The sequence below is a fragment of the Canis lupus genome, chromosome 32 (assembly GCF_048164855.1).
Source record: "Canis lupus baileyi chromosome 32, mCanLup2.hap1, whole genome shotgun sequence".
NCBI classification, from domain to species: Eukaryota; Metazoa; Chordata; class Mammalia; order Carnivora; family Canidae; genus Canis; species Canis lupus.
In genome coordinates this window covers 34,067,176-34,080,964 of record NC_132869.1, presented here as the reverse complement: position 1 = coordinate 34,080,964, position 13,789 = coordinate 34,067,176, and the positions used below count along the sequence as shown (strand labels likewise).

The 13,789-nt window shown below is 42.0% G+C and overlaps 1 protein-coding gene across 4 annotated transcripts in view; it reads right to left on the bottom strand.

Annotated features, from left to right (window-relative positions):
* Positions 1–25: 25 nt before the first annotated feature.
* The window catches only part of DIS3L (DIS3 like exosome 3'-5' exoribonuclease), a 33,875-nt gene continuing 20,111 nt past the window's right edge, over positions 26–13,789 (bottom strand). For 2 of the 4 annotated variants that reach the window (XM_072809218.1, XM_072809217.1), the window contains exons 7-17: positions 13,565–13,744; positions 11,297–11,466; positions 9,958–10,119; positions 7,814–8,061; positions 7,149–7,241; positions 4,561–5,094; positions 3,609–3,763; positions 3,329–3,507; positions 1,886–2,031; positions 702–876; positions 26–614 (exon numbers count right to left, since the gene is read on the bottom strand). In XM_072809218.1, the coding sequence (XP_072665319.1) occupies positions 306–614; positions 702–876; positions 1,886–2,031; positions 3,329–3,507; positions 3,609–3,763; positions 4,561–5,094; positions 7,149–7,241; positions 7,814–8,061; positions 9,958–10,119; positions 11,297–11,466; positions 13,565–13,744 (2,351 nt within the window). In that variant the 3' untranslated portion in view covers positions 26–305. Of the gene's footprint in view, positions 615–701; positions 877–1,885; positions 2,032–3,328; positions 3,508–3,608; positions 3,764–4,560; positions 5,095–7,148; positions 7,242–7,813; positions 8,062–9,957; positions 10,120–11,296; positions 11,467–13,564; positions 13,745–13,789 lie in introns of those variants that run through there. The other 2 variants (XM_072809219.1, XM_072809220.1) reach the window with 2 other exon arrangements.

Genomic DNA, 13,789 nt, shown 5'->3' with positions numbered 1-13,789 from the left:
TTGAAAGAACAGATTTGAGACAAGCTAATCAAAAATCAATTCTGGATTTATTAAAAGGAGACTGGCAGTGTGACTTGCAGAGTCACCATTCATGATCTATCCATTTCTGAAAAATCAGTTTCCAAAGGGACCTAACTGCACCTCAATGCAGCTTTAATGATGAGAAAACATTTTGCGCACTGGTGAACTATCTACCGAATCCCAATGGACTAGAACATTAGGTGACACGGAACATTAGATATTAATGTTAAAAAGAAGGTAAAGCATTCACAAAACAGCTCTTTTAATGAAGTAAAAAGAGTATTTCACATTACATAACTGTTAGAAACATCCAGGAGAGCTAGGTCCCTTATCTCCTCCAGGAGTGTGTACAGGCTTCTTCCTTTGGTTTGGCAGTATTTTTGATAATCTTCCTGAATGATGTTTACTTTGACTTCTTGGGCAAGCTGAGCCTCCTCCACAGATCTAGTTACTTCTTTCACTAAATCACTCTTTAACAAGAGGGAGCTCTGTTGAAAAAGTTCTGTATCTGGTATCATGTACGGTTTGTTGCTTATTATTTCAAGCCTGATTGTATCTGAATGGCAGCGAGAGGCCTGTACAGATATTCTCACCTATCACAAAGGAGAAAATGCGTATTACCAAATCACATTCTTGATGTTAGATGTTGAAAGCAATGTTTAATATAAGTATGGACTTACTGTGACATGGTCAAACAAATGGAATGTAACAGATTCCCCTCCTGTTGTGGTAGAGGTGATTTTGTTTTGAAATCGTTGAAGGGATCCTGGTTTCCATTCCGAACGGCTATCTGAGCCACATGAGATCACTAAACCATCTTTATTTCTGAGATAAGCAGCACCTTTAATCCCAAACCTGAATCGTTGCCAGAAAAAAAATGCAGAGATAATGTATTCTTAGTATACAAATTTTGTATACTTATTAATCAAGAAAGCTAGTCTTCTAGATTAAAAACTTTCCCTCTCATTTACCTCCAAATATTTCACTGAGAAGATGGAAAAATATTTTGCTAAATAAAAGTAAAATCCCTGGGGAATCCCTGGGTGGCGCAGGGGTTTAGCGCCTACCTTTGGCCCAGGGCGTGATCCTGGAGACCCGGGATCGAATCCCACGTCGGGCTCCCAGTGCATGGAGCCTGCTTCTCCCTCAACCTGTGTCTCTGCCTCTCTCTCTCTCTCTCTCTCTCTCTCTCTCTCTCTCTCTCTGTGTGTGTGTGTGACTATCATAAATAAATAAATAAAAAAAATAAAAAAAAATTAAAAAAAAGTAAAATCCCTATCAACACTGATGTAGATGTACTAGATGCTAATCTTTTATACTTTTTTTATTTTTATTTATTTATTTATTTTATACTTTTTTTTTTAAAGTAGGCTCCATGCCCAGTGTGGATCCCAACGTGGGGCTTGAACTCACAACCGTACCATCACAACCTGAGCTGAGGTCAAGAGTCAAATGCTTAAAAAAAAAAAAAAGAGTCAAATGCTTAACTGAGCCACCCTACTTTTATACTTACATAGTGCATTATTCTATTACATTATGTACATCAGTACCCAAATAGTTGTATTTTAGTAGTTTATATGTAATATACTGTTTGTGTTCTACACTTAGTTTAACTATGATTTTTTTTTTTTTTAAGATTTTATTTGAGAGCATGAGCAGGGTGTGTGGGTATGGGGTGAAGCAGAGGGAGAAGGAGAAGACTCCCTGCTGAGCAGGAAGTCCAACTATATGGGGCTCTATCCCAGGACCCAGAGATCATGACCTGAGCTGAAGGCAGATGCTTAACCAACTGAGCCACTCAGACGCCCCTAGTGTAACTATGATTTCTTAACTATTAACATTAGATGTATTAGATGTAACATACCTTGGTATAAATACAAGCACACCATTTGTTCTAATTGAATATATAACTCCATCAGATATGCAACGCTCCTCATTCTCTGGGTCTTTGTCTTTAAAATACATGCACTGGAAGAGCTCAGTAGATTGCTTCTGAGAATGCTGTGCTGCCTGTAAGAAGCACAATGTGAAGCATGCGGACATTCCTGGGGAAAACACAGAACCCAAACTCCTACAGAAACAATGTCTTTAAAAAGGCAGGCCTCTAGAAAACTATTCATACAAATATTCTTCTCTATTATGAATTAAATCAATTTTGTGGGAACCTAACCATCAAACAATCATTCTCTCAAAAATGTCTTTTAAGAAAACAACCTGTTAACAACAACAACAACAAAAAAGCCCTGTTTGTTATTTAGAATCCCTTACAGTTCATTCAGGTAGAGGAGAATATCCATATCCATGCCTCACCTTTATTTTCAAGGCTGTCCTACCACAAATCCTGCTGCTCTAAGTATAAATTAGTACTGCTATTCTGGAGGGCAATTTAGTAATATGTATCAAAGTTTTATTTATGCAGCAATTAATTACTGCCAGGAATATATCCAGGCAACAATCTGAGAAGTCTGTAGAAGTGTATATACAAGGAGGGGTATAAACTGAATTGCCTAGAACAGTACTGCCCAACGGACCTTTCTGCAATGATGGAAATGCTCTATAGATCTAGGTGGCCCCAAAGGGAGCCACTAGCCACATACATCTACTGAGAATGTGAAACGTGGCTAGTGCAACTGAGGAACTGAGCTTTTAATCTAATTTTTAAGAATTTAAATAGCCTACATAGCTAGTGGCTATAATACTGCGTAGCAGTGAACTAGCATAACAGGATACAAAATTATATAATTATATAATTACAAAAAAATTATATTGCACATTTAGTTTAGGTAGTTTCCAATTTTTCCTGTATCACCAAATGCCCTTATTCTATGCTGTACAATAATGTAGCCACTAGCAAACAACAGGAATTAAAATACAGAGCAGCTTTTAAGACAAAGATGTAATTACTCTAAAGTGGTGTTGTCAGTAACAGATATGTCAGGTGCAAAAGAGTTCAGAGAGCAGGTATGGTGCCATATTTGTTAAAATAAAGCATCGTCTAGAAGGGTGAATAATGGCTATCTCTGGGTGGTAAGATAATAATTTGATCTTTTATGTTTCTACATTTTGGGAAAAACATCTAACTCATGGTTAAATCTCCTAAACCCACATTAAGTGACTTCATAATATTTATAAATGTATTGAGAGCTAGACAAGAAACTTTACAGTTTTTCATGTTATCTCAATGGTTAAAATAATGCTAGAATTTAATTCACTAGAATATATGGTACTTTTTTCTACCATACAAAAAGCTGATATATTCTCTTAGGAAAAGAGATGATGGATAAGAGAATTTAAAATCCCTTCTTACTCGGTTTCTGTTGTTGATATGTCTGCATAATTCCTCAAGATCTTTGTTGCTTAACAAATTGTCCTTAATTTCCATTTTCTTATCTTTTGAAATGGCTGCCATTAATAATCGGTGTACTACGATATCTGAATATCTTCTTATTGGAGATGTAAAGTGGGTATATTTATCTAATGCAAGGCCTTCAAAAAGAAACCAAAAGATGGAAATCAACAAAAAAATACACTTTTTTAAACAACCTGCTCAAGGTTATGGCCACACAAAAGAAAATGCTATCATTCACCATAATGATGGAACTCTTCCTCCGCACATGACCCCGTGGAGAAATACAGTGCATTAGACATGGCCTGTGTGGCCATGGATCGCAGCAACCTGTTTACAATGGGATCGTTGGGGTCATTTGCATTATCCAGAGAATCAGCCAGTGTTTTATTGGACCTGACAAAAAAAAAAAAAAGAAAAGAAAAACAGGAAAATATTAGTCCCCAGCAACAATTTGCAAGTCAATGCGCTCAGAGGGAAATCTTTCACTCATCACTCTGAAGAAATTTTATTTTGGATATGTTTTAGAAGCAACTCTTTTCAACTACAGAAATCTAGTTTGCTTTTGAGATTTAAACAAAGTAAGTGGGGGCGCCTGGGTGGCTCAGTGGTTGAGCAGCTGCCTCTGGCTCAGGTCGTGATCCTGGGGTCCAGGGATTGAGTTCTGCATTGGGCTCCCTGCAGGGAGTGTCTCTGTGTGTCTCTCATGAATACATAAATAAAAATCTTAAAAAAAAAACAACAACAACGAAGAACCTTTATACACCTAACAGCATAGCTTTGAAATAAATAAATAAAATCTTAAAAAAAAAATAAAGTGTATCAATTTAAATACATTTCTGAAGTATGTACTGATACCTATGTGGTTAACATCCAGCATATAGTAGGTGGTCAAATACTTGAAATAAAGTATTGAAATAAATAGGATTACTTGGTGTTTGCCTGTAGGGTTATGAATTTAAACCAAGGGAAACAGGTTCCTTACTTCTGCATTACAAATTGTAGGAGATCAAAACTATGCCTAAATAAACTCACTTTAATTTTAATCTCTATACCTACATTATGGTAAATGAAGAGAGCCAAGAAGCTTTCTATTTTTGGTCAAAGATCTGACTGTCACATTTTAAGAACTACTGCAAGATAAATAAGTGTGCAGCACTCCTGCCATTGCTCTGCCCCCTCAGAGGAGTTACCGTGTATCTATGAAGAAGCCTTTGGCTTTAGCACATTCTCGCAGTTCAGAAAAGAATTCCTGGTGTGGAGGAGGGTGTTGGCGCAGCAAGGCCTGATGAGGGAAGCTTTCCCAGATTTTCCGGGCTACCCAGTGGTTGGCCAGGATCATGCACTCAGCCACGGTCTCATGGACTTCCAGGGGCTGCTTGGGGATGAGGTCATGGATGTTCTTTTTTTCATCCAGCTGAACACGAACCTCTACCCCCTCCAGCTCCAGGGCACCACAACGGTCTCGCTTAGCTCGGATGTGACGCGCTATGTCCGTCAACTTTCCAAGGGCCCACACTAGCTCCTCTAGCTTGGCTTGTCTGCTCTTCGTGTCCAGGTTTTTGAGTTCTGGAATATCCTCAACCACGGTGACGTTTCCATCCAGCAGTTCCTGGGCCGCTTCATAAAACAGTTTGTAGGCTGATCGGATGATGGTTCTGCCGAACCACACGTTCTTAATTTCATAGGAGGTTCTATCCAACTCCCAGATCACACTTACAGCATACCTACAAAACCAGTAATGCTAGCATTATCACTCCATTCTTCCATTTTTGAAGCAAGGAGAACTAGACCCTACATGTGACTTAAAAGAAATGACAATGCTACAGGTTTCTGGACCAATGTCTCAATCCAAACATTCCACTATTTACTACAAAACTATTTAAAATTAGGGATCCCTGGGTGGTTCAGCGGTTTAGCACCACCTCCGGCCCAGGGCGTGGTCCTGGGGTCCCCGGATCGAGTCCCACGTCGGGCTCCCTGCTTGGGGCCTGCTTCTCCCTCTGCCTGTGTCTCTACCTCTCTCTCTCTCTCTCTCTCTCTCTCTCTGTCTCATGAATAAATAAAATCTTAAAAAAAAAAACTATTTAAAATTAAAACCAACTTTAGGTTCTGCTGAGCTCTGAGCAAATCTGAAAGGAGTTCACATGTAATGTCACACAGGCTATCTTACAGTTCTCCTGTTTAGTTAGACTAGCATAGCACTGAGAGAGCCACGTCTGGTGGGCTCTTTAGTAAAGTAGAAGAAAGCAAGCCTTTCAAATCCTATAGAGTAACACTGAATTATCATATCGCTCTCAACGGTAGTTAATTAGCAAAAAAGTGTATTTAGTAAAGAACCACTTTGCCACCAAATCACTGTTTAAAAACATACGCAACATTAGCAACTCGTATAAAAAAACAAAAGGTTAATTTTCCTAATATGTAAAGAGTTCTTATAAATCAATTACAGAAATGGAGAACTCAAAAAAAAATGGGAAAGGAACATGAAATAGTTCACAGAAAAGGATACATACATAAATGACTGTTAAACATACACAAAAATGCTTAACCTTATTCATAAAAGGAAAAATGCAAATTAAAACCACCTAAGTAAGATACCATTTTCATCTCAAATTGGCAAAGATAAAAAATGCAACATGTGTTGGCAAGACTTTTGGAGAAAGCATTCTCACACATTGATGGTGGGACTGTAATTGGTGTAACCCTTATGGAGGGCAATTTGATTACATCTATCTAAACACAAATGCATTTATCCTTTGACACAGAAATTCCACTTCTAGGAATTCATCCTCTAAGCATACTATACTTTTAAACATGTGCAATGACCTATGTTCCATGTAATTCGGTGTAGTTTTGTTTGTAATAGCACAAGTCTGAAAATAATCTAAATTTCCATAGACAAGCAACTGTTAACGTGGAATAGTCTCCACACTGTATTGTTTTTTTTTTTAATTTTTATTTATTTATGATAGTCACAGAGAGAGAGAGAGGCAGAGACACAGGCAGAGGGAGAAGCAGGCTCCATGCACTGGGAGCCCGACGTGGGATTCGATCCCGGGTCTCCAGGATCGCGCCCTGGGCCAAAGGCAGGCGCTAAACCGCTGCGCCACCCAGGGATCCCTCCACACTGTATTGTTAAGAGAAATAAAAAAGCTGCTGAAAGCATGCACGCGCACACACGCATATATATATTATATAAAATGTCACCAGTTGTGTATGAAACAGAGACCATATGTCCATTTGTGTGTATATACATTATATCTAGAAAAATACATGAGATATTGGTAACTGGGGCCAAGTGATAGGAGGGGAGCCTTTCACTAAATATTTTTTAGAATCTATGAATTTTGGACTATATAGTCTTATTACATATTCAAAGGTAGATATAAATGTTAACTACAACAAATAAAGAACTCCCCAAGTTCATGATCCTCATGCAAAATAGCCTCAACCAGGGAATCCACGTGCATAATGTCCTATGCATTTGTTCCCAGACTTTAGCTGAGTTTAAAAAGCCAACAGAGGGAGAAGCATCCTCATAGCTAGACAGAAAAGACAAGAAGAAAAGGGAGAGCTAAAGAAATAAAGTGGCCTACAAATAAGTGGCACAGAGGGTCCGGGGCTGGGGGGGGGCGGTGGAAACAAGGGTGGGGAGCAAGGGGTAGAGTGTATTCAAAAGAAGAGGAGAAAGAGGCTAGAAGCAAGAGCGCTAGGCATCACAGAAAAGCCAAGACAGTCTGGTGCTAAAAAAAAAAAAAAAAGTCAGGAACAAACTCACCTATCAACGCCTCCCAGGAGGGAGCACAGATCAGCGCTGAGGATGGAGGGCAGCATGTCATAGCGACGGTCTGCTAAATAGTACGTGGTGGCCCTGTGAATGACACATACGCAGGTGCGTGACCTTCAGCAGCGAGAAGCAGAAGTGCTGACTGCAGGGGCTGCAGGGAGGGAATTGGCCAAGTCCTCAGTGCAGATCCCCCAAGGCTGCTACTTTTTCATAAAGTGCAGCAGACTGGGTAATCAAGCTATTCCCAGGTTCCCACTTTTCTAAGGGAGACTGCCTTGGGCTGAATACTCTTCCACTGACATAAAAAGGAAAGAAAAAATGACATGAATCTTCATTGTCCAAGAAAAATGAGAGTGTAATGAGCCAGTGTTTATAGAAAATAGCATCCACACGCAGAAAATTCAACTCATGGCGATTTAGAAGGGAAGTCGGTGGAAAGGTTCTGGGAAAGAAAGGAAAGGTAAACTGATCAAGGAGCTATTTCTCTAAAGGCAAAGGGGAAGGAAGTGGACCTCCTCCGTTTTTTTTCTCTAGGAGGGATTTTTTTCTCTGGGCAGAGTTGCACAAAAAACTGAAAGCCCTGTTTTGCAAATCTGAAACGAGGGAGTTATGGAACAGGTTCGCATCACAGGGCTGCTGTCAGATGGCATCATCACCTGGTTCTAGCTTCGGTGTCGATGTAAGAACTTGGCGGCACGAAGTGCGTCACGTCTGCAATATGGACCCCAAGCTCCAAGCTGCCATTAGCTAAGGTCCTGACCGAGAGCGTGTCGTCCACATCTTCGCAGCCTTTCGGGTCAATGCTGAACACCAGATGGGTTTCTCTCAAGTCTTTACGTTCTCGTTCCTCTTCAGGACTCACCTTCCAGGGGTTTCCAGGAGTATTGACTGGCATCTCGCACATCTGCACAAGAATCAGACATTCAGTTCTCACATCACAAGCTGCCTAAGGAAAATCTGCTCCCGAATATTCTCACTGCAGCCTTGTGGAAATCCCATTCATTCCCCAGTATCTTTTTGCAATTAACCTATATTTGCTTCTTTCTTTTTATAGATTTTTTTTTAATTTTTATTTATTTATGATAGTCACAGAGAGAGAGAGAGAGAGAGAGAGAGGCAGAGACACAGGCAGAGGGAGAAGCAGGCTCCATGCACCGGGAGCCCGACGTGGGATTTGATCCCGGGTCTCCAGGATCGCGCCCTGGGCCAAAGGCAGGCGCCAAACCGCTGCGCCACCCAGGGATCCCTATTTGCTTCTTTCCATCAGTAATTATTGCTTAGGTGCCTAACGTGTGTCAGGAATGGTGCTAGGCTCTGGAAAGGTCAGGAGCCCAGAAGAAGAGTGTCCCCTGCCCCTGAAGACCCTTACAGTCTGGCAGGAAACACGCTAGTTCCCAACAGCTTCTTTTGTTATGGAGGCCAGAGCAAAGATGAAGGGTGGCTCATAAAGAGCACAACCTCTACCCCATTTTCAAATGATCCACTTGTTTAAATGTAGTTGAGCTTTTAATTCAAGTCAAGCCCTGAAAAAAAAAAAAAAATCAACATGTCCCAAGTACTAAGAGAGAGTTCCTTAAAGATAATTTGAGCAGGACCAATCTAGGGCACTTTCTATTATTATCTGTTTAGGCCATCAATTTACAGTTAAGTAGGCTAAATGGGAAGAGAAAATTCTAGTCCTGGGAAGTCTAATCCATGCTTTATTTTATTCTAACATTTTCACTAAGAGCTGTCAAAACAAGTCAACAAATAATTTCCAGAAACTAATGTTAAACATAAAAATTTAATAACGTAAAATTTTCTAAAATATTTTTCTCTTATAGCTACTGTTCTGTCAAAAACTATAATGAAAATAAGAACACCCATACACTCTTGATGGCAATGCAAACTGGTCCAATTTTTCGGGAGAACAATCTGCCGATACATAATAAAAGCCACTTAAATTTTTTATGCCCTTTGACTTGGTAATCTTACTTTAAGGATTACATCCCAAGAAAAATGATGGAAAAGGGGGGTGGGGGAAGCATTGTTTATAAAAATGTGTGAAGTAGCATTTCTTACACTAGTGAAAAATTAAACAGTCCAATGCCCAGCAACTGAGGAATACTTAAACCAAGCAGAGTACATTGATAGGCAATAATTTACCATAACTACGAAGATGTCGCTATACCAATATATAGAAATAATTTTACATGAAAGAATCAGAACAGGAAATAGCATGGGGACACTATAGGTATATTGTGCAAGAATAATAAACAAGATTTATGAGCATTTTACAAGATCACAAAGTGATGGAAATAGCTAATGTTTTATGTTTATTGAACTTGTATTTTCTGAAGAGGTTACAAAAAGTATTTCATGAGCATGATTTTTTGACCCGGGGGTCAGAGATGTATAGAACCCCAAAAGCTGCTCCCTGTGGCTCTGTGCAGGCCTCTGGGTGAGTGATTAGGACAGGGAGTGGAGCCCAGTAGGGTCTGTAACTAGGCACTCTTGCAGCTGCCGGGGATGGATGTGTACTGACAAGAAGACACTGACATATCATTTTTAAGCACAGTTGGAAAATGTAAAAATTTGAGAGCTTGTGAGGCTCTCGGAAACTAACTATGCACTTGGTGCTGACTTCAATCTGGTCCAAACCCAGAATAGAGAGGAGTGAGATTCTTCTATTATCTGTGGCTTTAGTGAGTAGTTACACAGTACAGAGGTTTTTCATCTTAATCATGAAACAAATAACAAATGCAAAGAGAAACTGTACAGGATGTCTTTAACCAGACCAAAGGACTCTGGGAAAGCACACCTGAGCTTCGGAGAAAGGGACAACTGAAATACTGTTTTCCACCAAGATGGTTGCAATTTCTCCTTCTAGGTCCCCGATTCTTCCTAAAACGCGCACAAAATGTCCATTCGGATACACGGATGTCGATTCCCAGGAATCGATGCGTACAACCACCCTGAAGTCCTGCACAAAAAGAGAAAACAAACCCCATCAGCCCGGCACCAGGAATTAAGTGGGTCAATGAGAAGCACCAGACAAGACAAACAGCATCAAGCTCCAAAAAGAGTGGCCAGTTTAATGGTGGGTTTTGGTTTTTGTTTTGGTTCTTGCTGTTTTACTAAATTGCCAGATGGTTATGTAACTGCTTGGCCTGGGGCTTTAGCAGGAGGCAAGAGCTCTCCACATCACAGAAGAAGGCTGGAAATTTTAGTCTCTTAAAGAAAGCCAACTGTAACCCATTCTAGTTAACATTTGCAACACAAAGGAACACCCCATCGTGCATAGTACAAAGTCATTTTCAAAACACAAATCTCAACTTTGCCAGTGCAGGAGTGACTTTCTACTTTCTTGGAAGTTACTTTCTCATTTTTAAGGACATCTTTTGATGGGGAAGGAGGGGTCAGTGTGAAATAAACCTCACTGCCCCCAAATTCCAGTAAATCATGGGTATGGAAGGCAATGGTCGAAGCTGGCCTCCGAGAGCCTGCGGAAGGCCTCAAAAGATGTAAAGGGTGCACAATGACCCAGTTATTGGCTCGGTGCACAACAACACAGTTATTGGCTCGGGACATCCTGCTACAAGGTCTCATTTACAAACTGTAAAGCATCAGGCAAATCAAATTAGGCCATGCCTGTACTCTTCGACACCAGAAAGGTTAACTTCTAACTTCCTTGTTTATGTCTTCTGTCCAGTGTTATATTCCTTTATGGATAATCGATTCGGTGAAGTACCACTATATCATCCCTACAGGGCAGAGTGATCGTATTTCTATATCGCTGGCTGGAATAAAGCTTGTTAGTGTTGGCAAAGCATATCTATTGAAAGTTTCTGTGTTGGACAGCTGGATAATGTATGTACTCTGTAGTTGTCCTACACAGCTCTTTCTAGGACAGTTTCTCTCTGGCCTTCATTTATTAACCAAGGACTACTTAACAGATGGTTCTATATATTTAGAATTTTCATTTGTGCTGCTGAAGTGAGCACTATATATTTAGAATTTTTAAAAAACGGGATCTCGAAATGCCAGATGCCATCAATAATTCACCCCTTCTTATGCAAAGGAACTAACAATGTTTTCTGGGATAGCTCAAGAGCTGCCAAAGGCAGGAGGAAAACCGGGAGAAGTACGACGTCAGCTACCTGGAGGGCTTCTGCTTGCTGAGTGCTAATTCGGATTTTGGGAATTCTGTAATCCCAAGGTGTAACGAGGATTTTCTGAGCATTTTTGCCCTGAGACTGGACCTCTTCTTTGGATGGAAATGTCACCACATAATCCCGCCAGTTCTTCTGAAGGATGCCCACCACTCTGCCTTTGGGAAAACAAAACAAAGTAAGGCCTTAGCTGGTGAGATGTTACCTCTCTGGATGCTAACTGGTTCACCAGTGAGGAAGAAAACAGGAAAACACAACGTCCTATTTGTATCAAGCACATCCATACAAGTTGACAGATGCTTAAACATTTGCCTTCCTAGCATTTTACTATTAAGATGGTTAATCTTCTGAAAGAGAGATAATTTTTTTAAATAACATCATCAGTTTGCCCTTTCTGCCGTGGGGTCTGACGTGACACTTAGGATCCATTAGTCCCATTAGTCCCACACTCTCTTTTGCCCTCTCCTTATCAATTTCAGGTTTCGGTGCATTGGGAAAAGCCAGTGATTTCATTTTTTTTTTTTTTTTAAACTCATGCACTCTCCTGTGCAATTTCACTGTCTTCCTTGCATTTTCCCACCAGCCAAGATCATTTGAGCCACCACTGCATACGGTGAAGTATGCAAACCGTTAAATCTCATATACAACACTTGCCAGCATCACTGACCAGGTCAAGAAAATAAGCCAAACTCTAATAGTTAAAAGGGCTATCTTTTCACAAATAGTATGAGGCCCTGTTCTAGGTGCAGGGAATGTAGCAGTATCAGAACAAAGTCCTTGATTTTCTAGAGTGGATATTCTAGTCTGGACACCTGGAGGGAAAAAGACAAAAAAAAATACATGGAAGGTGGTGATTTTTGCCAAGAAAGATACAAAGCAGGTAAGGTGACCCAGAGTGATACAGGGCCAGCACTGGCAGCTATTTTCAATGAAGTGACAATCTGAGCAGAGACTTGAAGTGAGGGAGGTTGGTGTGAGGAGGTTTGGGGAAAGCTCATTTTCAGTGGCAGAGGGCAAGATGGTCAATGCGGCAGGAGGACAGTGATGATGAAGACAGTGACAGAAGGCAGCCCGAGCCGGCAAGACTCTAGGCCACAGTAAAGACTCTGGGTGTTATTCTTAGAGAAATAGGAGGCAGCCACTGGAGAACTTTGAGCAGAGATATGACAGGACCCAAAGACCTTTGAAAGGACCCCTGTGGCTGGCTCCTGTGTGGAGCAAAGGCCACTGGGAGTAGGGGCAGGAGCAGGAGACCACTGAGTGAGGAGGTGGCTGGGATAATCACGTCAAGGGGTTCTAGTGGACCACGTCAGGACAGGAGCAGTGGAGCAGGGGACCTGCCACATTCAGGCCACACAAGAAGGCAGAGCTGCCAGGACTCGCTGATGAGTGAGAGAAAAAGGCAAGGGCAATCTCAGGGGCTTTGGGTTGACCAAGTGTAGAAAGAACCTGCCATTTATTGAGAGGAGGAATACTCGGGGAGGAGCAGGTTTGGGGACAGAAGTCAGGAGTTTGTTATTAGGCTTGTTGTTTGTTATTAGGCTTATTGTTATTAGTTTGTTAAAAGGGAGGTGCCCACTGGACATTCAGGGGCAGATCCAGGGAGACAAGTGAGGAGACGACCCTGGAGGCTGGGAAGGGGGGCTGGGCCGGAGCAACAGAGTGAGAGGACTGAAGGAGACTCAGCGAGGAGCCCAGGCATATGCCAGAGGCCTAGAAGATTGGAAGCTCTAGCAAAGGGACCGAGAAGGAGCCTCAGCAGGGGAGCCGAAGCACCTAGAAGCCAAAGATGAGGCCGTGATTTGCTGGCCAAAGGGTGCTGAGGGTTACAGGTGCTGAGGGCTGTTGGCAAGGAGGTACCGGTGCCCTTGACAAGAGGTGACAGGTTTCTGCGGGGTGGGGGGCGCCTGCATGTAGTGGCTTCGGGAGACAACGGGCAGAGAAGAAGCAGAGGACGCAGGGTGAGGGGTTCCACTGAGGCTGGCCACACGCCGAGGCGGAGGAAGGGGCAGTAGCTGCAGGGGACCCGGGACCTGAGAGGATTTCTGGTCTTGTTCTGTTCTAGGATGGGGGGTACGACAGCACATTGGGATGCTGAGGAGAAGAACATAAAACTACAGAAAAAGGGAACTAGTAATGGAGGAAAGAAATGATACCGAGCCCCGAGAGCCGTAGTATTTCTGGGTCGTCACAGAGAGGGCTGGGGCACGTCCCACGGGCGCACTGGTGAGTTGGGAGGCCGGCTGGCAGGCTCACCTGTGGGCATGGGCTCACTCGGGGGGTCTCCCGAGGCCTTGTCATCGCTGTCATTCTCACACAGGGCGGCGGTTCTTCCCTTCCATTCATTTTTAGGGAGCAGTTCCACGACTACCACGTCGCCGTGAATGGAGCGGTTTCGAGCCTTCATCCCGTGGATGAGGATGTCACTGACTAAACCTGTGTTTGGGCGGGCACACAGAGACCCCATAAAGCCACGGGGGA